This window comes from Myripristis murdjan, chromosome 4 (assembly GCF_902150065.1).
Source record: "Myripristis murdjan chromosome 4, fMyrMur1.1, whole genome shotgun sequence".
Classification (NCBI taxonomy): Eukaryota; Metazoa; Chordata; class Actinopteri; order Holocentriformes; family Holocentridae; genus Myripristis; species Myripristis murdjan.
In genome coordinates this window covers 13327041-13352857 of record NC_043983.1, presented here as the reverse complement: position 1 = coordinate 13352857, position 25817 = coordinate 13327041, and the positions used below count along the sequence as shown (strand labels likewise).

The 25817-nt window shown below is 39.4% G+C and overlaps 3 protein-coding genes across 7 annotated transcripts; 2 read left to right on the top strand and 1 right to left on the bottom strand.

Moving 5' to 3' along the window:
• Nucleotides 1-1063: 1063 nt before the first annotated feature.
• On the top strand, nt 1064-11928 carry LOC115357676 (cold-inducible RNA-binding protein B-like). Of its 2 annotated transcripts, XM_030049284.1 has the most exons (9): nt 1064-1210; nt 1715-1838; nt 3013-3119; nt 3863-3989; nt 4450-4606; nt 6184-6245; nt 9627-9713; nt 9855-9961; nt 11478-11928. In XM_030049284.1, the coding sequence occupies exons 2-7, from the start codon at nt 1739-1741 to the stop codon at nt 9629-9631; spliced, it is 558 nt and encodes a 185-aa protein (XP_029905144.1). In that variant the 5' UTR covers nt 1064-1210; nt 1715-1738; the 3' UTR covers nt 9632-9713; nt 9855-9961; nt 11478-11928. The 2 variants fall into 2 exon arrangements, with proteins under 2 accessions (XP_029905144.1, XP_029905143.1); XM_030049283.1 differs by lacking the exons at nt 9627-9713; nt 9855-9961; nt 11478-11928 and adding an exon at nt 6672-8239 and having other exon boundaries at nt 1065-1210.
• A 2599-nt stretch (nt 11929-14527) lies between these two features.
• LOC115358013 (cold-inducible RNA-binding protein B-like) lies at nt 14528-18998 on the top strand. 4 transcript variants are annotated; one of them, XR_003928147.1, is made up of 8 exons: nt 14552-14704; nt 15245-15359; nt 15767-15873; nt 16091-16253; nt 16356-16419; nt 16779-16810; nt 17300-17413; nt 18070-18998. XR_003928147.1 is itself a non-coding variant. In XM_030049788.1 (7 exons), the coding sequence occupies exons 2-7, from the start codon at nt 15257-15259 to the stop codon at nt 18087-18089; spliced, it is 519 nt and encodes a 172-aa protein (XP_029905648.1). In that variant the 5' UTR covers nt 14528-14667; nt 15245-15256; the 3' UTR covers nt 18090-18986. The 4 variants fall into 4 exon arrangements, 3 of the variants coding, with proteins under 3 accessions (XP_029905648.1, XP_029905649.1, XP_029905647.1); XM_030049788.1 differs by lacking the exon at nt 17300-17413 and having other exon boundaries at nt 14528-14667; nt 16779-16840; nt 18070-18986; XM_030049789.1 differs by lacking the exon at nt 17300-17413 and having other exon boundaries at nt 18070-18986.
• Nucleotides 18999-20784: 1786 nt separating this feature from the next.
• On the bottom strand, nt 20785-22880 carry LOC115358012 (mast cell protease 1A). The gene is made up of 5 exons (XM_030049786.1): nt 22781-22880; nt 22396-22552; nt 21806-21941; nt 21284-21511; nt 20785-21177 (listed from the first exon to the last, which is right to left on the bottom strand). The coding sequence occupies exons 1-5, from the start codon at nt 22836-22838 to the stop codon at nt 21022-21024; spliced, it is 735 nt and encodes a 244-aa protein (XP_029905646.1). The 5' UTR covers nt 22839-22880; the 3' UTR covers nt 20785-21021.
• Nucleotides 22881-25817: the final 2937 nt, after the last annotated feature.

Here is a 25817-nt window from a genome sequence, read left to right as displayed (position 1 = left end):
ATCAAACAGAGAGTCAAGTGCAGGACACAGCACTTGTAGGCTGCAGTCAATGAGCCTCTCTGAGGAGTTACTGGTCCAGGCTCCAACTTGCATTCGAAAACCTGTGATAAGTATGAATAGAGCGCCCCCATCTGTCACATCAAGTGGTACTGTAGTTGTGTCAAAGTGACTAAATGACAAGATAACAATACTGGCACAAGAAACATTTACAGTTGGAGAGACCTATGGCAGAAAAGGTGGCAAAAAACAGCATTTTTGTTCAGGCAAATGATTGAATGCTTGATTGACTTATTGATTGTCTGTTGATTTAATTTACTTGATACATTCAATATGGTTCAACAAGCATTCAGCATTAGCTTTATCAAAATGACAGTCAGCAGGCTTTAAAAACAAGCATCCACCTAGTTTACTGATACTTTCACTTGTGCACAGTTGTTTAAAGCTGTCAACAAAGCCTATTAAGTTGAGTCTACCAGAGTGGAAAATTGTGGTCTACAGGAAGCCAGAGGTGCATTGTGTGTAGGAGGTGTGCTGAGGTAGAAAAAGGGTTGCTTAGATGTCAGAATGCTTACTGTAGCAGTATCTACTGCTATTTATATCCTGACTGATGTGGTCTCAACTAGCTTATCTTAATTGTTTACAGCGAGAACACTTGAACAGGCCATGGTTGCAGTTTTAAAACAGTTTTTTTTTTTTTTTAATTGTTGGTAGGCAGTCTCTTGATTTTCTCCATAGCCTACAATTTAAAAAAAAAAATCTGGTGGTAGCCTCAGTAATTGTTCATTCATGATCCCCACTGCCTACCAAAAATATAGTTTTCATTCTGTAAGAGTACTTGCATCACAAAATTAGGAGATTATTAGTGCATGCTTGTCTTTATACATCTCGATGCGCCTGATCAGATAAGTTTCCACGGATTTCTGGTCGACGTATTACATGCAAAACGTCACCAGTAAACTAAGGCTTTTCTTGCACCCAAAACTACAGTATGCACACGCACACAGAACATCTAGTTAAAGTAGACAAGAGGGTTATGCTTCCCCCTAGTGGGCGAGGAAAGAGCAGCAGCCGTTTGCTCATCCTTTTCTTCTTCCGCTTTTAAACGAAGGAAGGAAGTAAATCACGGCTAACGTTAGCTGTTGAGCTAATAGAGCGGTAGCACAACCCATTTAGCAGCGTTTTCTTCAAACGACGCCAAATACCAAACTAGGTAAGTCAAGTAACTGCGGCTCCATTCTGATTAAGGTGACCCTGTTATGTATTCAGTCCGGCCTATACACTGGTTAAAGTAGAACAAAACAGCAACGTTAATCGCTTATTCGTGCTGACGTTTAGTTAGCGTGGTGAGTAGCTAGCTACCATTGGGCTTACTTGACGTACAAGCACCGGCAGAATAAAAGCGAGGTTCAGTTAGCTAACAAGCCTTTGTTTTATTTTGACCAGATGTACAGAATAGTAGGATTAGTTATCGTAAGTTGGGGAGGTAACATGACAGCTGTCGCTAGCTCAGTTAATGTCTCCCCAGCTAACGTTAAAACAGTGGGTCAAACCATAAGTGGAAGACGGACGAAGGCATTTTACAAGCTGGACACTCATTATAACTGCTTTGTTTGAAACTGAAACAGTTTTAGGACCTTCCGTAGCTAGAGCTTCCTTAATGTTTGTTTTTTTTTCGTTTTTATTTATTTATTTATTTATTTTTTATCTTGACTAGCTGATCTGAACAGCATCACCCAAGATGTCCGACGAAGGCAAGCTGTTCATTGGTGGACTGAGCTTCGACACAAATGAAGAGTCACTTGAACACGCGTTCTCCAAGTATGGGAATATTACCAAAGGTATGTTGCTCAACCTGTCAAGGACCCGAACGGCCTCGATGTCTCTACAAATAGCTTGTTTTTAACTTGTGTTTCGAGTTGAAAGCGAGTGATATTAACGCTTGTTCAGGAAACTGAGCACTTCACAGTTTTTATAGCATGGCACCGTTTGTTTGTTTAATCAAAACTGCTGTTTGCCTGGCTATAACTTACCAAGTTGGTAGGTTGGTTGCTTGTAATAGACAAGATTTCACACGAAATTCAGTAACACCTCATGTAGTTATATGGCTAATTTGCTAGTCTTGTAATCCAATACGTCAGTGCTTTTTAATCCTGGGCCTCATACACCTCAGCCCTAGTACCCACTACATGATCCATCAAATATTAGATCTCAGAGCTCATAATCTGACACCCTGTGTATCTACTTGCCATGTGGTGCAGGGCTACTTTGACACCGTTTTGCCCTGGGCCATCTTTGCTGCTGCATTTAGGCCTGTGTATTATCTGTCTGGTGTGGGTTCTCGCTCACACTCCATTGACGAGAGGTTGTAGTTAATTGTGTTGTTGTTACTGTTTTGTGGTTTTTATACACCTTTTGTTCAGGTCCAACAGACTATCTTAATGTTGTGCAATGAAATAAGCTAATTATGCAGGCAGCAAGCTTGCTGAACTGGTTGTTGTGCGTGCACCAGCTTGATCGAATCAAACCCCTTTGATGTAATCTGGGCATGAAAATAGATTTTCCTGTGTGATGAGTGCCAGCGCTCCTTCTAGCAAGCACAGATTGGGTTTTTATTTATTTATTTTTTTAAAGCAGTCATACACACTTAAACACAGACCAAACAAATATCCTTGTATGATAAACATTGCAGCTTATGTTATTACGATTTGCACGGTCGATGTGAGTATTTCTCTAATTTGAAATTAAGTCTCTGCATAGGAACATCATTTACACAACTGGGTGAACAGTTCACTTGACCGATGGGAGGTTGATTCATGAGATGTTGAAAGTTGATCTTACTAATGAAAGTTATGTATGTTTTTTTGTTTGTTTGTCAAACCGGACAAATTATGAAGAGGCAAGGAAATGGAAATAAAAAGCAAGGACATCTCAAGTCTGTTCAAGTGTTAGTAGTACTTATTGTCTCTTTGAATCTACACTGTTTAATTTTGTTGACTTGAATCATCATTTCAGTCGACGTTGTCAGAGATCGTGAGACGAAGAGGTCCAGAGGATTTGGCTTTGTTACATTTGAGAACCCTCAAGATGCTAAAGATGCACTGCTTGGCATGAATGGAAAGGTGAGTGATAAAGTTCCCTCCTGTAACTGGAGTTAAGTATAAAATTGGTGTGAATTTATACCATTCCCTTTTCTAAGTAGGTTTGCAAGAACACTTACCAATTAAAGTAAATAACATTATCATTAAAACAAAATAAAATAGTAGAAAGTGTCCATTATAATTATCTGAAGGCACTACACTGACCGTGGAAGCTGCATGCTGCAGACCTCTATTTTTGCATGGCTTGTCTATTTTTTCCCCTCTACATGGGGCCATGCGACCCTACAGCAGGGGGAAACATGGCTGGCACGCAACCCCACACAACACAAACACAGTTGGTGTAGCAGGTAAAAAGCAGGCTTTACATTACACGTCTCTTGTGTTCTGCATTATCAGTTAATATATTGTTAATTGAGTAAATTATTAACTTTATATCATCTATTTTCTCTGTTCTAATAGGCCCATTTTGCAACATAGCCAAGCCCATATGAAGTTTCTCAATAACCTAAAAGTGTGGGTGGGTGGGTGGTATTTTAAGGCCAGGCACCACAGTTGAATAGGGATAAAATAAACCCTCTTGAACGGGTATCGTATGTAGCCAAGCGTCAGGCATATGGTTTCGCTGCCAAAAAGCAGAGGCAGGAGTTTCATTTCATAGCTTGAAAATGGCATTGAAATGAGCCGCACAACATTTCATTTTGAAACCGAAAGAAAAGAGCCATGGGGATTCACAGAAATTTGAAATATTTAAATTTTCCTTGCAGACTGTTGACGGCAGAGCAATCCGTGTAGATGACGCAGGAAAGCCTGGAGGACGATCTGGTGGGTATCGCGGTGGCTCCGGCGGCCGTGGTGGTGGCGGATTCTCCAGAGGTAGAGGCAGAGGAAGAGGTGGGTGAGCTTATGTGGGACCTAAGGGCTGGCCTTATAGTGCAGCTTGTTACTCCTTTGCATGAAGTCCACACTCTTTGTCATTAATAAGTCTTTAAAATTAGTGGCCTGTGATATGAGTGTAGTTTTAGATATTTATCTCATCAAAGTTGTCCTGTGTATCAAATTATATAATACAATAAAATGATCCATTGTGGTAGTAGTAATAATAATAGTAATCATATTTTAGATTATTATTAGAGTTAAGGTTCAATTTTTTTTTGTCCGGCAGCACAAAAGCTATGATAAATAAATTTAAAGGAACTGCTGCCATAATGGGGCTTTTATCTATGTAAGAAGTATCTTGCTCATTTGAATTTAATTTCTTAAAAGTAATCAAATGATGACATTACACAAAATGACAATTCCCAAAGTACTAATATGTCAAATTTGTACCTGTCTATGCCTCATTATCTCCTAGGTTTTGGAACGTATGATAGGGGTTTGAGAGACAACGACTTTGAAGACAGAAGTTTTGGTGATAGATCTTACAGTCACAGGAGCTATGTTGGTGGTGATGATGGTGACTACAGGAGAAGCCGTGACTACTCAGCACGTGGTGGATACAGGGGAAACAGGTGAGAGCCTTACCCTTGATCCTTGAGAACCAGGTTTTTGCAAACTATAAGCACTTTGGCGTGCGCCGTGTGTTTGTCACTGTGACAGCGAGGTGCATGTTGGCTAATAGCACCTGTGCTTCTGGCAGTGCTAGCATGGGACAGTTTTGCAGATCCTGATTAATGGTGAACCCACGTGTGCAAATAAACAAGTGGTCTGCATGTCCTTCACTGGCACACGTCTTTTACATTGCTGGCAGACATGCTGTGTAATATCCTTAGGCTTATCACTGGCGTATGGGTAAAACCCACAATATTCCCAATTATAAGATGTTTCAGTTTTCTTCAATACTAAGCCTAAGTTGTCCATGCTAGCATTTCATGGCCATGCTGTGACCTAGCAAGAGGATCGCCTGTTGGCAATCTCAAGTTACCTGATTGGACGGTATTAAAAAAAAAAAAAAAAAAAAAAAAGGAACGATAGCCCAAACTTCCAAATTTGTGTATCAAACTTTGTAGCCCTATCTGCACTACTTATTTGTATGGACTGGCTGCTGTCTGGAATTTATTATTATGGTACTGCTGAAGTGGAAGAAATGCACATTTTATTTAATGGAATCATAGATCTATTAATATTATACTAGAAAGTAAGAGTTAACTGTAGCCATTCATTAACAAATTCTGTGTGCTGAAGTTGAATAGCCCTGGTTTAGACTAATTAGATAGTTGATAAGATCAAAACTTTATGTGTGACAGGATATTCAAACATTTTTTGCAGTGCTAGTAGACAGGAGAATTTGACTACAAGGAACAGTAATTCTGATTGCTAACATCAAATCTTTATGCTGTTGAGGATAAATTGTTAAACCATAACATGTATTTTAAGTAACCACAATATGATGTAGCCCGGTGAGTATATGACAGTTCCAGCTCAAGTGTTATTAACACTTTCTACCCTTATTTTGTTTTTGCATGAATCTGTCACAATGACAGATGTTTTCTGATGGGTTCACCATACCTCAGGTCTCAAGCTTATTTACTGCCCTTCAGATTCAAAGGGCAGTGACAGCATCTCTAGAGACATGTAATTCACTCAAATTTTCCTCAGGGATCAATATAGTATTTCTGATTCTGGTTTTGAATTTATTTGGTAAAGGTAATTGATCACAGTAAACAAGACACCAATGAAGTGATTTTTATCTCCATGCTTGAGTGATGAGGTTCAGTGTCTTTGATAGCAGAGTCATCGGTCAGTCTAAAACTAATGTACACTGATTGGCTGCATGCAGACAAATTTACTCACTGATGTATTGAATCATTTTTTGTGATAGTTGTTGGAATGTCAAAGTAGGTGGTACCCTTAGTATAATAATGACAAAATGTTATTTTCTGTCATTCTGAACATAAAAAAGTAGAATATTATGCAATATCCACTTGATCAGTGTGTATGTAGCCCAATTACGTGGGCGATAATTAATACAACCATGATGATTGCAACGATTTCTGATTTCTGCAGTGACTTCATTTCTGTTAATTATCTTTTTTTTTTCTAAGCAAACATGTTATGGTAAATGTCTTTTGTCCCTGCTATGTTTCAGGAATCAGCGAGGTTATAGAGAGCGCTCTGGGGATACATACAGAGACAACTATGACCATTACAGTGAGTATCACAGTGGTGAAGCCTAAGTAGGTTATGTAGTTTTTCCACCATTTATTGTGCAGCCATGTTGAAATATGGAAAGTCCTCATCAGGCCACTGTAAGATGCTGCTGAAAACCCCAAATTTCCTACGCTCTGGGATTAGTATGTTAAAAGTAATCAACATCAAAGACTGCCATCTAACCAAAAAAAAAAAAGTGAAGCAGAAACAGGAATTTAAATTGTTATTATAAAGTTTTTATCTTTTTAGACAGTCAAAAGCACACTTTTAAGATTGGCCAGCATGATGCTACCTTATTGCTGTGAGAGAACAACTTGATAGAGCAATAGTCCAGAATTTAGGTTCTAAGCTTTGAGTGTTCTGTGTGGAAAAATGTCCAAATGCTGCTTCAGTGCCTTTACACTTGTGCCTACTTCTTGTCCTCAGCCCCACACGAGTAAAAACACAAAAAACTTCGTGATTGCAAGATCATCTCTACCCCTGGCTGTTTTAAAAAAAGATGTTCTTCGAAGACCTTTTTTGATGTTTTTTTAAATTTTTTTTTCCTCCATTTTTTTTTTTTTTTTTTTTGGGATGGGGGGTTGTTATATGGTATATGGTTCAACAGACTTTGCAGTATCTTGAATTCTTTGTTTAAGTGTTGGACGTGTTCTGTATTCTCTTCAAATAGATTAGAGTCCTGTAGGATATTGAGTAGTTTGTCTTATGCTGGGTTAGTGGCCTAATACATTTATTGCATCTTATTTCCCTGTCTGGGTATATGTAACTGAACTCTGGTCAATGATCCAAAATAAATTTAAAATAGAAAGGCCTTGATTTGCAGTACACCTGTTTTGCTGAATCGCTTGGTGAGATCTGACTCTGTTCAACACAGCCTGATAGCTTCCACCTCAAACTCAGTCTTGGTGATAAATTGTAGCCTCAAAATCTCAACAATTTATAAAACCTTCGCCTTTGGAATTGGTAGTGAATTGTGGCCCTCTGGGGAAAAAAACAATTGATATCTGTTAAACCTTGTCATGAAGCTTTACAAGCTGTGATTATACCCGTAAGGTCTATGCCAATGTCCCTTCAGCTCTGTAATGCATTCTTTTTGTGAAGAGGGTTTAATTCTTCCTGGGAGCGCTGATATCTAGCAGAATTTCTTGCATGATGTTGCTTAACATTTGTAACTAGTCATAATACAATCAAGTTAACTGACTTGTTAAAGGGGCTAGATAGCAATGATAAACAATCATGCATTTTAACTTACATATTGGTTAATACTTTATGCTTATTTTTGATGCCATAACATTGGGCTTTGAGATACAGCAGTCCTGAAAGCTTTCCCTCAAACTCTTGAAACAATTTGAATTAGAGTTTGGGTGGTAAATTATGGAATAGCTGACATATTTAATTGATATGGGTCTCTTTTGGTTGCTACATCTCATAGCCAGCTCTGATGGCCAGAACAGACACTCAGATGATGTGCTTTAGCTATCAACTATTATTTAAGAATGACAAGTATTTGTTCCAAAAATAGTGAAGGTTTGTAGACTTGGTCAACAAAATATCAAAATGCTATTTTGACATTGCCATAAATTTGTTTTTGGCTCTGTTAGACAAACCACCATTCAGCTGAAAATGAATGATTCTCTCAAAATAAACTAATAAAGTCAGCAAGGTACTCTCAGATGCATATTTTCATTTGGATTTTCATGAAGATGATAGGAGCAGGTGTTAGCATGATTTCCTCATCCAATTTAAGTCAGTTTATTAGTTTTAGCTAATATTAGATGGCAACAATCTATATGTGGAAATGAGGTTAAATAACTGCAGACTTAAGCTTTCTGATCCCCCGTGTTGCAACTTTCCTTTGAACCAAACTGCCAGGCAGTGGTTTATTTAACCAGCAAGGGACTGATTACTCTTGCCATTCAGACTGGTCATGAGGACACAATAGCCCAAAATTATCTTAACATGAGGAAAACAGGGCTGTTAAGCCTATCAATAAAGTGTGCTGTCATTCCTAGGTCAAATTAAGTGCTTTCTAGCCCCTTTAAAAACATCTTGGCTCTTTAAAATGTTGGTAGAAGGTGCTGACTGCAGAAAACTGCAGTCAGCAACAGCTGGACCACTCTTCTAAGTCCACCACATCAAGGAAAATGTCACTTAAAGCAATGTGCTCTGTTTTGTGTAACCAATACATTTTTGTTGTTTATTCTGGCTTCATGAAGCCCTATTAAAACTGCCAGATGAAATTGTTCTCATTTCTTGTGCCTTCAAAAGAAAGACCCCCAGTTGAACTGTGATGCTTTGACAATATAAATTTGCTCAGAATATAATGGGATAAATTAGTGTTGCTTTTAGTGAAGGACAGAGGTCATTAAATGTGGGATCTCATAAGGGTGTTTGAATGTTTTTGAGGAAAAGCATTTCTGGGTTTGGTCATTTGGGGATTGTAAAATAATCTTCCAAGGTAATTGGTCTGCTAAGGCTAAGTTGGACAGTGAGGGTGGGCTGCTAGAAACTGAAATGTTCTACTGGTGCTGCTGCTGGTTCTGTTATAATGCTTCATTACACCCAAGAGCTCTGGCTGCTATCGTTTTGGAAATCAACAAAGTCCTTGGAGAATGAAGTGTTGGGCCTACCGACACGTGAATCCTCTGGTCTCTGGCGAAAGCTGCTCTTGGCTAGTTCATAATTGGAGATAGGCCAGTAATGTGAGGTAACGATTTTTGCTATCCTGTTCGCATTCCTCAAATAGTTCTCATTTTGATGTCCCATTTTTTTTTTTAATCTCCTGTGTACCTCTTTCCACTTTGTCTAAATAATGATGTTACTTCTCGCCAGACCTTGGCTGTTACAGCCCAATTCCCAAAGAAATGTCGTCCAGTAGCACATACTGGGGCCTCATTAAAAAAAAAAAAAAAAAATAGGGAATAGGGCAGGAGCCTTTAGAGATTGCAAGGAGCTCTGGAAATTTCCACCATCTACAATTTTCTCAAAATTTACCCATACTGTAAAAGCCTGTTTTACACATGTTTTGACCCCACCTCATGTCTGAAACTCACCCAACACTTAATGGTTGTCCTGTTGATTCCTAAGTTGTCCTTATCATAAGGTGGAGAAAGCTCTCACATTTTTTTTCTTTGCGTGTCAAATGTATCTCTTTGGTGCACTGTGATTTTAATTGGTTTCAGCGTGTTTAACTCTACAAATTGATTTGTAACAATAATTGTTTTGGTCCTTATTATTCTTGATACTTATTATTCCTGACCATTACTCTATACTTTGTCCCAATACTATAGATTATTGTTATTCAACTACATGACTGTTTGTGCCATTTCATTCCCCTGAATTGGTGTGTTTTTGAAACGAATGCTCTTGTCTCTCACTCAGGTTGAGCGCAGTCCTGGATGAGAATGACTCTGCCTTGTGACTACAAGGTTACTTCAATTCATCTGATCCGTTTACAGCCTTGACCAGGTATGTATGAGGCCTAAAACTGGTGCCAGCATAGGCTGAGTTGATTTTCCGAGCTTGTGACATTAAAGAGTAAATTCTCTAAGCTGTGACAATTGTCAGCCTCAGCGATGTGAAGATTAACAGTATGTGTCCTCTACTCAGCCTCTGCATTCTCAAGCATGACCCTAACAATTTTGAGGAGGATAAGTGGCCAAGCAACAGGAAGGGGGCCCATTTTGAAGCTGCTTCTATAACACTCGTCCTTAAGGGTGAGTATGTCTACTGAAATCTATTTTCAAGTCAAATGTAAGAATAAAAAAAAAAAAAAAAAAAAAAAAAAAAACTGAGAAACCTGCTTGCACTTGAACTTCTCAAAATACAAGCACGTTCCTCAAATGTTTGGTTTATTTTTTACTTGAAAATAGAATTTAATTGTGCTGTATCAGAAAGGTTATGTGATACAGCTGTATGACCAGGTTAAGTTACAGCTGCACATAGTTGAAGTTTCAAATAACTTGTGTTTTGTGTGTGCATGTTTGTGTGTGTGTTCCTGTATTTGCTACTTAGTGAGGACCAGAACACATTTTTAACCAACAGAGTTGGGACAATTTTTGCTGCTTCTCACAAATGCAAAGACAAATTTTGGCTTATTGATTCAAGTTATATTAGAATTAGGGTCAGGTTAAGTATAGGGTAGCATGTTTATATCATTATCATTATGGTTTGCATATTTTTTACACTGAAAAAATTGGAATAAATCCATTTCTGCCTGAAGATTTCATGACAGTCTGCTGCTCCTTGTTCAAGGCCTTCTCTTGATGCATTTTTTCTATGAATCCCCTTGGTCCTTGGAAGGAACATTCCCTTTTTTGGTGGACGGCTTCCCGCTGTCCTTTGGCCCTGTCTTCAGCATAATCGCAAGCTCCTGTGTATTCCTGGTCATCTTTTGCTGTAGCACTTTCAGCTCCTCCAATTTTTGATGGAACAGGCCTTGAGTTTCATGGCCTCCTTCCCCTTTATTTGGTGGAGTTGCTCTTTCATCTCACAGGCCCATAACTTCCTTGACAACTTGGACAGGTCCATGGGATTCTTACCATGGAGCTTTTCTCTTACCTTCTCCGGTTCTTTCAGAAGCTCCTCCTTCCTCACAATCCTTGAGCTTGCTGGCGTCATGCTCCACCTGTTTGTGCAGGTCTTCCTGTCTACCAGCTCCTGAGGGGTGGCATGGCTGAAGAGGTAGACCAGTTGTCAGATGTCATTGTAGGTGTCCTGGTTCAGTCCCTGATACACTTGAATGCTTTATTTACTGTGGGTAGCAATGTGATAGAAGCTATTTGCCCTACATGTGAAAATATTTGTAATTAAAGTTGTTCCCATGATCTAGCCCACATAATTAGTCTAATTGGCTTCTTTCATTATGTACCTTTAGTTATTGAGAAGTTAGAGTAATTATTTCTTAGTCAGTATTTCTAAATATTCTTTATGTTGGCTATATAGTCTGATTGTAATTGACATTGCTATGATATGGAACTGTAGTTGTACTTGTTGTTGCCCGGATGAGCCTCTCCCTTACATTTTGCCCCATCTTGTAATCGCCCTGATCGAGAACAGGTGACACTCATTAACTTCCTAGTCTCCTTTAAAAGAGCGGGTAGAGTTGTTGTCTCACTTTTTCCCTGACTGATGTTTGTTTGAGGGAGATGAATGTCAAACTAAGGTAGCCATTTTAAAGTTTTTTCTGTATGTGTTCTTTCCATGTTAAGCATTTCCCTGGTGTCTTTGCAGGTGCCGTTCACAACTGAGGTGCAGAGGTTTTCACTGTTAGATTTCTTGTTGGTGCCAGTTACAAGTTGGTTGGGCTGCTATATCCATGCAGGTGGTTGATCACTGAATGAGGGTTTCCCTTTTCCTTGGGTCCCATATTGCATGTTGTTTTGTGTCCTCCCAACCCTTGTATGGCTCGTCTTGCAGTGTGAGTATGAGCAGCTGTGTGTTAATGGTAATACTGGTGATGGTGAAGCACTTTGGGACCCCCTGCCCTCCCCCTTCTCCTATGGGTGTCCCTGGCATCCTCTCTTCTACTGTTAACATTATATTCTAAAAAAATTAAAGATACAGTATTTGTAAGTCTGTTTTTTAACCTGGCCTCTTTTGCAGCTCTGATACACCAGGCAACAATCAACTTATTGAGTTTTCTGAATATCAAATAAATTTTATTCTTCTCTGGAACTGGAAACTTGTCTCTGCTCCTTCTTTGACAAAGAACTTGTGTATTTGTTGGTTACTCTTAGGGTGAAATTCCCAGAGTGGCATTGCAACCATTCAGCAAATCCAAGAAATGTATACAATGTTATGGTAAATGTTAATTAATTTTCAGAGGCTGCACAGTTGGTTCAACAACAGAGCGGGGGTGTGGTCAGACATCATGCCTCTCCCAGCACTTCCAGGAGTCTCCCACAGTTTGACCACAGCTCCCTGGGTGCTTCCCATTGGCTTACTTTGTCTTGTCTCCTTGCTCCTCTGTCCTCCAGCTTGTGACCCAAAAATTGATCTATGCTATCCTTTAGAATACCATCATTCAGTATGTTGTCACAGTTCATACCTACGAACAGCATGTTTCACTTGTTTTCACCTCTGCTAACTGGTGATCAAAGCCAAGTGGCAGTGACGCCGGTTTTCTCATTCAGGGGTTTGGCAAAGCACATGGCATCTTGGCTGTGAAATGAAAGAACTGGTCTGGATTTACAGGTGCAGGTTACAGGATTTCATGTTTTATCAAGTTAAATGATGCTACACCAAAGTTCTGTGACACCATGTGTTTTCTTCTTTAACCTAGATTGTTTAACAGGCACTTGCATTACATTGAACAGGGACTTGTAGCCTAATATTTTTGTGTCCACTGTTTGCTTTAATCACAGCTTGCATTCCGTCTGGCCTTGATTGTACCAGTCTGAGCAGAATTTGAGATTCCACATTATTCAAGCATTGTTTGAGAGAAGTGTTTTTATAAGGTCAGAATATGTTTCACCTTTTCTCCTTTCAAATATATCCATTGATTCTTAGTTGAGTTGAGGTAGTGGGTAACTGTAGAGGGCAGCTTCATCGTCCTACTTGAAAACGGATCCTCTTTCACATCTTTGAGCCAGAAGACATGCCATGCCTCTGCAAAGTGATGTGGTTCTTATCTTTACTCAGTGGGTAGTTGATTGAAGCAAATACTACAAAAACTGGGGATGTTTCACTTTTAGTTGACAGGCAAAACATCCCCGTGCCTGAAAATTTCCACCATGTTTGAGTAAATGCATTGACTGGTGTAATAACCTCTTGTGCATCTGTCAGTTCTTATATTCTCCCCGATGAGATGACAATGTTTAAACTTTCATCATTAAACAAAGCTTTCTACCTGCCCACAGTAGTGACATTAATTTTGTTACTCTTTGGCCCATGCTAAATGTTTTGAATTGTTTCTGAAGTGGTTTGGAAACTGCCGCTCTCTCTTCAGGCTGCAGTTTGCCGGTCATCTGTTTCACTAATTTTACAAGCTGGCTTTGCATCTTCAATGCAGATGCTGCTCTGTCTGCTAAAAATCTGAACTTGATGTACAGGTCTGCCTGGTTGTGCTTTGGATGCAAATTAACTGAATATTCTAACTTTTTTAAAACAAGAAAAGACTGATTAGATTTACAATTGTCAGTATTGTAATGTCTTCCCATAAAATTCCTTTACCCACACTGATGACATGATACAACAGATATGGCATGCATTTTGAGTAACTTTTATAGGGATTTAATCATTATCTGTGCATTGTCTGTATGATCATGGGCATGGTGATGAGGATTTGTGATGGAAGAAGGATTTCCCCCTCATCACAATGAAGCACACCTTAATTTACAGTCATAATGAAAAACTATGAGACAAATTATTTGTTAAAGACTGAGTCTGGAAATGATTTCACCTTGTAAGTTCAGATATATCCGTACATGCTTTTGAAAGGGTAGATGGGAATGGATAGACACTTTACTGGTCCTAGAGGACATCTAAGCATCCAGTAGCTTAGTGCAATAAATACACACAATGTGGGAAATACACTCAGTCCAAACTGGAAATTAGAAATACACACCATATTTGTAGCCTACAGCAAAATAGCATGAAATAATGTTTTGGACATTACACATTAGTCTAAAGCAGGTGTAAAGCCTGTTAGTTTGTGCAGTAGAAAAATACATTGAAATAAAAATAAATGAAATACAATAGGACGGATAGATGGACAGGAGAACTGACTGCACTATGTACATAAACAAGACACTGTTGATGCAGTAGATAAATGAGTGTGGCAGTCAATGGATAATGCAATACATCAACAATAGTTCCAAAACAGTGTGCAGTGACGGTAACAACAGTAAACAAGAATGTGGGTTTTGTTGTCCTAATAATGACACTGTCAGAAAACTATTTCCTGGTGGTGTGTGGCTCCAGTAGAACTCCATTGTACCCAACAGACACAAACTACAGGTCTGTTTTATCTGTATGTTTACAAACCTTTCATTAATAAATAAAAATATTTCGGCTCCATAACCTAAAGGGTTGAACTCACAAAAAATAAATGAATAAATAAATAAAACTGGTAAATGAAAATGCTATCCTTTTGAAATAAAATGTCTCAATTTACTATAACCAGGCATCATTCTATTTGCGCTTTGATATCACCAAAGGGTGGCGCCATTGCCGCAAAACGTCAACTATGTGGTCATCTGTCCCTATAACTGATCTACGATATTTTTACGTTTACGTGATTTTTAAATTATAAGCTATAAATTTATATTATTTCTGATTTTTATTATAGCTCAGTGGCCGTCTTCATTTCCTCGTGCAGTTCAGGCTTCCTGGTAGCTACCAAAATGTATTCAGTCCGCCATTGTGGAAGCCGTGACGGAAACGGATAACAGCCCTCTTCCTGTCGTCGCTCCAGCCTCAGGTAGTGTGCCGTCCAGTTTCAGCGGAGGTTCCCGTCGGTAATTATGAGCTTCACCTCACATTTATTTGTTGAAAATTTTTCTTGTCTGTATAGGTGCAAATGGAAACAGAAAATCACGAAGTGCTCGCACACTGAAGCGTTTGTTTGCCGTCACGAGGCGCAGTGCGCCTGAGAAGGCCAGGTGCTATGGCGTTAGCATCTCCCCGCCGGACCGCGGCCCCGCTCCGTCGTGGCTTAGCAATGTTGCAGCGCTTTTGTTTGTGCCATTAACCTCAAGCATCGTGATTTTCCCTCGTCATCCCTCGTTTCTCTATTGCGACTAGCATTTTTTTGACCAGGGAGGGAGCTAGCTAGACATACAGCGCCATTATCCCTGATGAAGATGAACAATGTAGGAACAAAGGGGGGGCTGGGGGGGGGTTGAATTTCTGCCTGGCGTACAGGGAAAAGCAAGAAGCTAACGCCGCTCACTCCCTGCTGATAATATGACTAAAAAATTAAGCTAAGTATGACTCGCTTGCAACTGTAATTGCATGATGGTAACACCCCACCCCCCACCCCGTTTTTATAATTACAGGTGAAATCAATCATGTCTTCTGACGAGGGGAAGTTATTTGTTGGTGGCCTCAGCTTCGACACCACTGAACAGTCTCTGGAGGATGTGTTCTCCAAATACGGTCAGATATCTGAAGGCAAGTTGAACCAATATTGACTTATGGGAAGCATTAACCTGATTACCGTATTTCCCCCAATTAATAGCCCGGGCGTTTAATACGCAAAATCAACTTGGACCCCGGGCGTTTAAAAGAACCAGGCGGCTATTCGCTGCAGGCCTTTATTTTTGCACAGACCTGCACCAGGCCATTATTGTGATAACATTTACTGTCCAACATATTTACAGTCTGTCGACTTAAGATTACGGTACACCCTTTTTTCTAACGTTAGCTAGCTCTCTTATTTTAACAGAAAACGGAAGTGCCGCACAGTTATTGTGCGGCTATTTGCGGCCAGGCGATTAATTGGGGAAATACAGTATTTTTGTATAACGTTATGCCAACATGAGCCAGCTACCACTCACTGACTAAAGTTTATTTTCCAGTTGTTGTTATCAAGGACAGGGAGACTCAGAGGTCCCGTGGCTTTGGTTTCGTCACCTTTGAGAATCCAGATGAAGCCAAGGATGCCATGATTGCATTGAATGGCAAGGTAATTGATGGTTTTGTTAAGCCTTTGCTTTCTTAAGGTATTCGGTAATGTCTAATGGTCTTAAAGAATTAGCTAATCATTTTTTTCTGAAAATGTATATTCAAAGATGCTGAAACTCTGAACATCCTCAAAAGTAATGATTGGGATAATACATGTTCCTCTTATTTATGGTCTTCCTCTTGCACCCCTGTCTCTTCATCTTTTGGTTTCTCTGTAGTCTCTTGATGGCAGGCAGATCCGTGTGGACCAGGCCGGCAAGTCAGGCAGCGGCGGTCGTTCAGGCGGAGGTTACCGAGGAGGTTCAAGTGGAGGCGGAACATATTATCCCAACTGGGGAAGAGGTGGTGGTGGAAGAGGAGGTGGCCGTGGCTATTCACAAGGCATGTTGTGTTTGCTCTTTTTGTAACACTGTTAAATGAAACACCTGACTATAAATTTAACTCATTTGTAGCTGTGCACTTAATTATCAATTCTGATTTAAGGTCCGTCAAGATTCGACAGCAGAAGTGGAAACTACCAGGACCGACCCTACTACAGCAGAGACAGGTGAACACTGAATCTTGAAATATAACTCCTGGCAAAAATAGTCTCACAGGCTCAAGATTGATGGTCAATTTATAAAATATTAACATTTCATTGATCCTTTTAATCTTTTTTCTTTCTCTCTGTAGCACTTTGAGATTGTTAAATGTAAAGTGCATTACAAATAAAATGTATTATTATTATTACTATTATTATTATTTTTTTATTATTATTATTATTAAATATTGTTTACCTCATACATTGCTTCAACTTCTTAGCTTGATATACAAGGCATTGATAGTAGTGTAGTTGTTGATGAAAATGAAGTTTCACTCACTTTGAATCTTTACTGAACCTTTTCCTTATGTTGTTTGGGTTTCCAGAAACCCAGGAGGATTTGGACCCCGCTCAGGAGGTTTGTACAGAGACAGCCATGATAGATACGGTGAGGCTTCTGAACTCAGTATAAACACCTTTAGTTAACAATATGCAGTCGACCCGGAGCTTGATGAGCCGCAGCCTGTTAACTACTGATTGGATTAATCCCCTTTATTCTTTTCAGTCAAGAGATGGTTTTGTTAGTATTTTAAATGGAGTGGTTTTGTCATCGGGCTGGCTTTTCCCTCTTGCATGGTCTTGAGTCTGGTTGCACCAGGTGAAAGATGCAGGGTTGCCTAGACAGGGCATATTTTAATTCATAATCTCCTTACATTTGGTTGAAATAAATATATAGTCTGAGTTCTAAAAGCAGCATTGGCATCCAAACACATGCCTTTAATCAGGCCAGGTTTTTCAGGATTTTTATTTTTCCAGCGCTGGATCAAGTCGGACCTCCTTCCTCCGCCCAGAGACCCTGCAGACCCTGGAACTTCATTAATCAAAGGGCTTTTTCTTTTTTGAACAGGGGGTGGTGCTGTGGTCATTGACGCCCAATGAGGCCTCCTGTAGTTGAAATATGTTGGAAGAAACAATATGTTGATGGCCCAGTTTAGCACTCTACTACAATGGGGTTTCAAAGGTAGGCTGATAACAGTCTGCAAAAACTCCATGTTTAGCCTTCCCCTGGGTTCCCCTTTTGGTAGTTTAAAAAAAAAAATCCCAAAATATTTTGTTTCCTCCCAACCAGTGCAGTTATTAAGCTAGGTAGGTAGATGTAGAAATGGTAGGAACCCTGCTTTACATAGATCTTAGCACTTGATGCAGTGTTTTCCTGGTACTATTCCCTCCTTTTGAGGCTTGGTTGTCTAAGTAGGAAATAGCTGCTCTTTATTATTACAGGAGAAGAACATGCACACAATGGAGGAACAACAGCACTTCATTGATTTTTTTTTTAAATGTCTGATGGTGTATTGACTTATGTCAGATGTAAAAGTCTCTATCAGTGTCAGTCTTGCAGCAATGAATGTCTGTTTTCACATTAAGACTGTAAGAGACTCTTAACATTAGTATTAGTTTAGAGGCAATCATTTCGCTCCTAGCAGCAGTTTCTTTACATTGGTATTCGCATCATGGAGTAGTTCTCACTGACTTCAAATTATCCAGTTAACCTGCTACCAAAAAGAAGTGACAGTCTACAAAAATGTTTATTAGCAAGGCTTCTTCAAGAAGCTCCTTACCTTTGCATGTGGTCCCAATCATCTTATCTAATTTTGTCTCTCTGATATCACCCCATAGGTGATGATAGTGGTTGGTAGCCCGGCTTGGTGGATCTCTGTTATCCAGGCTACACCCTTACTACTCCCCTGATCCGCAGCCCATTCTGATGACAGCAGACCTCGCTGGAATTCATAGCGGTGCAGAACCTACTGCACCTAATGTTGAAAAATCATTATGTTAAACCATTTATGTAGGTAAGAGCAGTCCTGGATAAGTTCAGGCGAGGGCCGGCTTGCACGCCAAGCCGTCTTGGCTGGTCTTTTTCCAAGTTTTATTTTTGATGTAGCTTTTGTTTTCCATCGAGTCTTCTCGTTTTGCAATTGATCTGAAGAGAACCCATTTTGATTTCTATTACAATAAGTGCACTTTGTCTCACTTGGAGATCTGCATACACAAATTTAGACAGGGCCATGCAGGAAGGGAATGTATAACTAGAAAATGGATACACCTTTTTTGAATTTTGAAGTGTCTGTGTCCCGAAGGGTGGTTGAATCTTAAGGAACGGTAACATTGCTGTTTTTGTTAGCACATTGTGTCAAGAGAAAGTTGGATAAAAAGTAAACAGTTTATATTCTACAGAATAAATACAGTCATTCTTCAATGGAGCACAGGCCTTTCGGCTGATTATCTTAACCCTCCTCAAGCGATTAAAAACAGTGCTTCCTTCTCAAGCCATTTAGTTTCTACAGAGATTTTGCTTAATCGTCTGTACATCAAGAGATTGTACCTTTTGTTTCAAAATTAGATGCTACTCACATTTTCAGCACTGTGACAGGTGACTGTAAATCAGACCAAATCTGTCCAAGTTTTCTCAGCAAGTGTTCGGATAGTACAAAAGTTCTCCTCATGTTAATTTTGTATTTTTTTTTTTGTTTGTTTGTTTTTGTTTTTTTTTTTTAAGCATGCTATAATTTCATGTTTGTATTTTTCTGAAATAAAAAAATCATCACAAATATCTGTCCCATGTTTCGGTGCATAAAATCTTTGTCAGCTACACATCTTTTACACAAGACAAAGTGAGGCAGCTTTATTTATGCAGCACATTTCATACACAGCAACAAAAATACAATTATTACAAACGTTAAAAAGTGCAAATGTTTCATTACGTGGCGAAGTGTACAGTGCAAAATTAAAGTTCTATGGTAAGCTAAGGGGGTTGTAGTTTTGTTCTAGCCCTGGGGACAGCACCAACCAGTCACTGATGACCAATGGGTTCTTGAAGTTTCATGAGACAGGAGCATGTTGGGGATGTCTGGGCCCAAAACCACTGAGACCGTTGTGATGTTTCAATTAGTTACCATTGACTTGACCAATAAACTCATTCAGAATATGTGTGAATACCATCACCCCTTGTACAGTGCTGCTCCTAAAGGATTTACAGGCTTAATACTTTGTGTTGTGCACAGTTTCCTGGTGAATGTATTGTGAAGCAGTTTAACAGAAAATAAAACCAGCAGCCTCCACTCTTTGTCACAATACATTCTAAATGAGGGTGTAATTTAAAGTACATGAAAAATGCATTTCAGATGCTGCTTTACGGCAAACCATCCTGTAGTCGGATTCAGAGCAAGATGTTAAGGAATCAGAGGCTGTGTGGGCTGCGTTGTCAAAAGAACCATCCCATAACCAAGAAAACACATTATTTCATATTTGTTTTGCCAAGTGAAGGTGCTTTTACCCCTGAATAAGCTCTGTTTGTGGTTCTGCTCCACAAAATGTGCTCTTGGTTTCATAGGGCCACCCCAGGTGCTGTCACTATCCATCCTCAACACTGGCCCCTGATCATTTATACTGAATAATACAGCTTATTGTTCTGTCACATGGTGGTTTGTTAGAGAGCTGACTAAGTTAAAAAACTCAACTGTCAAAGATAGCAGAGATGATGTGAGTTTTCTATTTGAGCTCAAGAGGTGATTTTTCAACATGGCGTCTGTCACTGTTAATACTGATTTTCATTCACAAGGTGGCAGTGTTGTCTTTATTGTTGCTTTAATCCACACTGCAAAAGAAATTAGTGCAAGTGTTGATGAGAGCGGCACAGAACAATAATAAAGTCAAAAAACAGTTTAAGCAAAGCAAATTCCTTTTATTAATACTGAAGGATGATACACACAGAGCAAAAAGTCTTATTTTAGTGGAAATATAGAAATTCTCTACTACAGAACAAGGCATCATGGAAATATGAATCAAGAACACATATAGGAGCATTGTATGAACACATACTGACTGATGAAATAATGTTGTTGCCCTAGCCTTGAAAAACGTTTTGGTGACAGTTGCCCATAATAGCAGGAGGATTGAAAAAAAGAGGGACTGAAAATCTGAGCGATTTAAAATTCAAGATGGAAAGCTTGACTGAGCTTGATTATTTCTCAAATTGACCAACCCATCTACATATTTTAAGTCTTTTAACCCAAGTTGCTAAATATGAGCTAAAAAGGGTTGCTTAGCTTTGTATTATTCATAAACACTTGAATAAACTATATAATCAAATACTTTAAAACCATATTACATCACCAGCACAACAAAACATCTCAGTTTTTATTTTCTGGTTGTCTCATTTCTAAGTAATATCTATTTTCTATAGACAGATAGATAGATATCAATCAATCAATCAATCTTTATTTATGTAGCGTCAAATCACACCAAAAGTTATCTCATGACGCTTTACAGGTAGAGCAGGTAAAGACCACACTCTACAAATTACAGAAGAAAAAAAAAAGAAACCCAACAGATTTCCTCCTGAGCATTCTCTTGGCGAAAAAGATATACATAATTCCTTATAATAATTCCTTAATGATTTTTTTTTTCTTTTGAATCAGCACAGAGGGGGCTGCAGCTGCAACTGTATGAAAGGGGTCAAAGTGCAGAGATTCAGTTTTTCACCTCCAAAAACAAGCTTACATGTTCATTTTTTTATGAAGAATAATTATATGCTGTGAGTTGGACAAACAACTGTCAATATGTCTTTTATTTGCGTTTAATTTTCCTTGCGGAGGAGATGATGTTTTCGATCCAGGATGTATATTTAGAAATCTTGGTGAAAACATGGAGTGACCCGTAGCTGGCAGACACGATGCCATAAGCGGTGCCATTTTCACAGACCAGTGGCCCTCCAGAGTCTCCCTGCAAACACATACATTCAGTTCCTGAGACATTCTGTGATTGTGATAAACTATGACTGAGACTTGTGAAGATATATGTCCATGTACACTGACATAAATGAACTTACTCTAGCAGGCCCGGTTTCTCCTTGAGTACAGTACACGTCTGTTATGTCACAGTACTGACCATCAACGAGTGTTACATTGACCTCCATGAGTTTGGGAGATGAGTGGTTATTTGACCGGTTTGATCTTCCCCAGCCAGAAACCAGGCAATCCTGTGGCCGAATGTGATCATCTGGGCCTGCAAGCTTAATGGGTTTCACTTTGTCGCTGAAAACTGCTTTTGAACTCAACTAGAGGCAGAGAGAGAGATTAAAAAACAGAAATAAGTAAGCTACAAACATTTAGACAAAATACGAATTCAGATTCCTCTCATGTGTGCAGTCGCCTCTTGTCCCTGTGTACCGCTCGTTCGGTGATATTTGTGATGTATATTTTATGGTTCTGTTTGATACATGCATCCAAAAAGCAGTTACAGTAAACGTAAAGGGAAATATGAAGTCAGGAAATCACAAAAAAGACTATATTAAATGTCACATTACAAACTACACAAATGTTAAAGTGAATGATAATTCTTTGTCTTTTACCTTAAGTAGCATAATGTCATTCCTTATTTCCTGGTCATCAATGAAGAAGTTTTCATGTGGAAATACTTCATCCACAGATACGAAGTGCTTATCTTCGCTGTGGTAATTATGAAGTCCCAGAAAGACTTTATAGTTTCTGAAATGATAAAAATTAAATGGTGCCTCAAACATGACAAAGTTGACAGTGGTTTATTTATGATCTGGTTGGTTTGTATGATAGAACATTTTACCCACAAAATGACAATTAGTAAAATGTTTTATTTTGAAATAGATGTTAGACTCTTGAAAGCTGTTTGCAAAAACAGATTTACACGAGCACACAGTTGGTTTAGACAAGCATCACAGACACGCTCTGCATTTTTATTTATTCAGCAAGATGATGTCATGTATCACCGTTAGATTATCAGACAGTTTGCCAATAGTTAAAGGGGGAAAAAGCAGATAACTTTCAGGGGGCCCGAACCTGAAGGTGATCTTTTGGAAAGTATAGGTTACAAAAATATGTGCTGGGGAGCGTCAAATCTTATCAGGAGACCCAGAAATCCTAGCAGCACACCCGTCAGCAGATAAAGAAACTAAACCAAACTTACTCGGCTTTGCAGTGAGCAGCAGTCATCACAAAGTCCTCATCCAGAAGAAAGCCATCACAGTGTTTTTGTGTGTAGGCGCACGAATACTCCAGAAGGACCATGTAGGGCCTGCTATGTGGCACAGCCTCATGGCCTCCGTAGATTGATGCTGTGTGACCTGGTGAAAATTATTTGAAAGAAGCATAACATACATGACATATTTACAAGACCACCACAAGACTAAAATATATTGATTACAATTAGCAGGCGTACCTTCCTGCACTGTGTATTGCAAAATAGCAAGTCGACTTCAATTGCTTGTGTATTGTGGTCTGACAGGGCATGATTCAGCACACTAGGTGAAAAAAAAAAATAGATGCAGCTATAATGCTTCACTTTGGCTTACCTTGCCCATCTAGAGTCAGCACAAGCAGCAGAAGCACAATGTTAAGTTTGATGTGCATGGTGAGATCTGAGTCCAGCCAAGCTACTGAAGATCAGTGCCACTCACACCACTCACGATCTCAACCTTATAAAGAGCAGGAGAGGGAAGTGTTTGTCAAATCTGCATATGCACATGACATGGCTGTGAACCACACTTGCTTGAGGAGGAACATCACTGATATCATCGCACTCTGAGCATGAAAAAAAGCTTGTTTGTTGTTGCAGCTGTTTTTCTCTGACTGTGTTTAATTTATCTTTGACGTCTTAATGGCAAGTTTCTTCATATAGAGAATTTACATCTGTTACATTGTGTGTGTTTCAGTTGGGATGAGCATTGATATGGATGGACTATGATGCAAAGGAGTTTAGTCATAATGCTTTATTGCTAAAAGAGTGGGCACTGTACAAAAAATCTTTTCTGGATTTATACTCCCATGAATTTACATCATGGGAGAGAGCACACTTCTGAGGTATGTCTCTGACCGCAGGTTGACTTGTAATTGAGTCCACTGGTGCAACCCTTGAACATAAATTAGACCTGTGTAGTGGCCTGTGATACATATAAATTGGTCATAATTTACCCACTGATGCCTCTGTGGTAACAGCACATGGCCTTGAAGATCTCAATTGGCATTCTTTATTCAAAGCCATGGCTTTCTCAGAGGAGTCTCGGTGTCTGTCGCATGGCCCCAGAGGTAACATTATTCTGATGTTATCACGTCATAAGTCAGTGAATAATAATAGGATTTGTTTGAAAGCGTGGCTCATTGAACTTGAAGTGAAATGTGACCGGTGAGTTTCCACAGGTTTGAAGAAGCCATTAGATTCCCTTGAAAGAGAAAGGAGATCAACTGGCTGACTTCATCTTCGTAAGCCTGCATCATTGATGTTCAAGAATATTTTAGTCAATCTTTTTCCCTCATGCATGGAGCCAAAATAAAATCATTTGCCTATTAGAGATATTTATGTAGTGCATAAATCAAACAGAGCTCATAATGTGTGTTCGTCACTTGTAAGCTCCATAGACCTATTTGTTCGAGTATGGTAAAAAAAAAAAAAAAAAAAAATCACTTGAGAGTTACTGTCTACTGCAATGTATTGTATGAATGTAGTTTAGAAATCATTTGAGGTCTGAAAAGTGAACTTGGATTTAAATTTATCCCTCCGAACAATAACTGGATCAGACACTCACAAATTTTCTCATGCCAAAATACCTGGAGCAATGTTTCACTTTTTAAGAAAAGTGCAAGCCAGTAAAAGTTTATACAAAGTGTGTAAAACCCGCCATCCCCTACACTAATAACTAGTGGTTGTTGCAACCTATTTCCCTTTGCTCGCAGAGTAGTCCACCCGAAAGGTATGCAAATAAACTGACCACACAGCACAGGTATGTCTATTATATCGCTGCTCGAGTCTAGACTCAAGTATGCTCCCTTCATATCTGAGCCACAAACTTTATTGTAATTGTTTTGAGTGTTGCACAACAGGGGTTTCGTGTGTCGTGAAAGAAGGAAAAAATGGTGGTGGGGGAGGAGGAAAGGAAGAGAGCGAACAGGTTTTGGGATGTGAGCTCCTGGAGTCCAGGGCAGTAATGGGAATTACAGGAGCAAAGGCAGAGAGGAGCTGGCCTGGTGGAAGAGGGCCCTTACCGTTAGCCTATCACTTTTATGGGGACCGAGGGGCTGGAAGGACTGGCTGCTTAAGCCATTGGACTCTGCAACAAGGAAAGAGGGAAAGTAATAACAGTCGTAAAAAGACCATCAATCACGGCGCAAATTACATGTTTATTAAGAAGAAAGGAAAATGACAACAATAAAAGCCAACGGACAGAGAAGCGGACATTCCTGGAGCAGCCGTGATAGATCAGGCCATGGACATAACCGAAATCACATATGGGAGCAGAGGTTTATGGCCCCCGAGCCACACTGATGTGTCAGTGTCTGTGTTCAACAATTATCATGACATTAGGTGACTCATGTCTGTGCTCTTCTCACAAGCTATATATTTTTGCACAAAAATGGTCTGATATAATTGTATATGTTCAACTCTATGCTCACATCACCCTTTGGTATAATGTAGTTCCCACTGTGAGAGGTTTTCCTTCAGGTCGTTCCATCAGTCCGGTGGTCAAGTCGGCTGCATGCACTGACCTGAACACAATTTGACTAAGAGAATGGGTAGAATGGGCAGATTAAGGTGTGTTTGTATGTGTGTGTGTGTTTCCAAGAAGTGAGCATTGCCTTTATCCCCTTCTCTTTGAGTGCTGTGGCACTAAGCCTTACTCAGGCTGGTGTGGCCTGGCGCTCAGGAGGTGAACACTGCCAAACAGAAGCACTTCCTGTCCACAAGAAAGGAGAGGACATGTCTGCTTTCCAAGACTTGAGCTCAGCTTCAGCAGCAGGGAAGACGTGACCACGGTCAATAAGAATAAGTCTATGCTCTGACAAAAGTAGGACAGTGTTCCCAAATGGTCTCCAACACACACTCTCACACATATGCACCTTGCGAAATCATTCAGACTGTGGGCCTAAAGTATTGCCCCACAAGAGGGATGATGTACTTCCATAAACTCATATTTAATCGCTACTCAATGACAGCATCATGACTCTTCAAGAGCTCGATAGGATGCCAAAAGACAGCTGTTGACCTGCTTGGCAAACCTCTGTTTATCCATGACCTCATTTGGTACTTTAATACTGTTTCGTTATGAAATATGAGATCAAAAGTTTTTGACCACTCAAAATTACCAAGAGAGCGCTTTTGCAATGTTTCTCAGTATTTTATCAAATCTAAAATGTCGTGGTAAGATGGGTTAATACCCCAAGCTTCACCTCTCTCATCATGATGTTATCAGACACATTTACTTCTCAAAAGGAAACTGATAAATATATTTTTCAGTTATCTGATTATAACTTGAGCATTTCCTTTGTAAAGTGTCAAACCACTTCGCTCTTTTCTTGAAAGAGATGTAGCAAAGCAAATTTGTGCTCTGTTCAAAC

What these genes read in the sequence shown, in the direction of transcription:
- LOC115358013 (XM_030049788.1), top strand. Translation starts at nt 15,257, where the DNA reads ATGTCTTCTGACGAGGGGAAGTTATTTGTTGGTGGCCTCAGCTTCGAC. An exon ending in TGATTGCATTGAATGGCAAG is followed by an intron (nt 15,874 to 16,090) that starts GTAATTGATGGT and finishes GTTTCTCTGTAG; the next exon opens with TCTCTTGATGGCAGGCAGAT. An exon ending in AGACAGCCATGATAGATACG is followed by an intron (nt 16,841 to 18,069) that starts GTGAGGCTTCTG and finishes ATCACCCCATAG; the next exon opens with GTGATGATAGTGGTTGGTAG.
- LOC115357676 (XM_030049283.1), top strand. Translation starts at nt 1,739, where the DNA reads ATGTCCGACGAAGGCAAGCTGTTCATTGGTGGACTGAGCTTCGACACA. An exon ending in TGCTTGGCATGAATGGAAAG is followed by an intron (nt 3,120 to 3,862) that starts GTGAGTGATAAA and finishes TTTTCCTTGCAG; the next exon opens with ACTGTTGACGGCAGAGCAAT. An exon ending in GGTGGATACAGGGGAAACAG is followed by an intron (nt 4,607 to 6,183) that starts GTGAGAGCCTTA and finishes GCTATGTTTCAG; the next exon opens with GAATCAGCGAGGTTATAGAG.
- LOC115358012 (XM_030049786.1), bottom strand. Translation starts at nt 22,838, where the DNA reads ATGCACATCAAACTTAACATTGTGCTTCTGCTGCTTGTGCTGACTCTA. An exon ending in GCTGACTCTAGATGGGCAAG is followed by an intron (nt 22,553 to 22,780) that starts GTAAGCCAAAGT and finishes AATTTTCACCAG; the next exon opens with GTCACACAGCATCAATCTAC. An exon ending in GCTGCTCACTGCAAAGCCGA is followed by an intron (nt 21,942 to 22,395) that starts GTAAGTTTGGTT and finishes TTATCATTTCAG; the next exon opens with AAACTATAAAGTCTTTCTGG.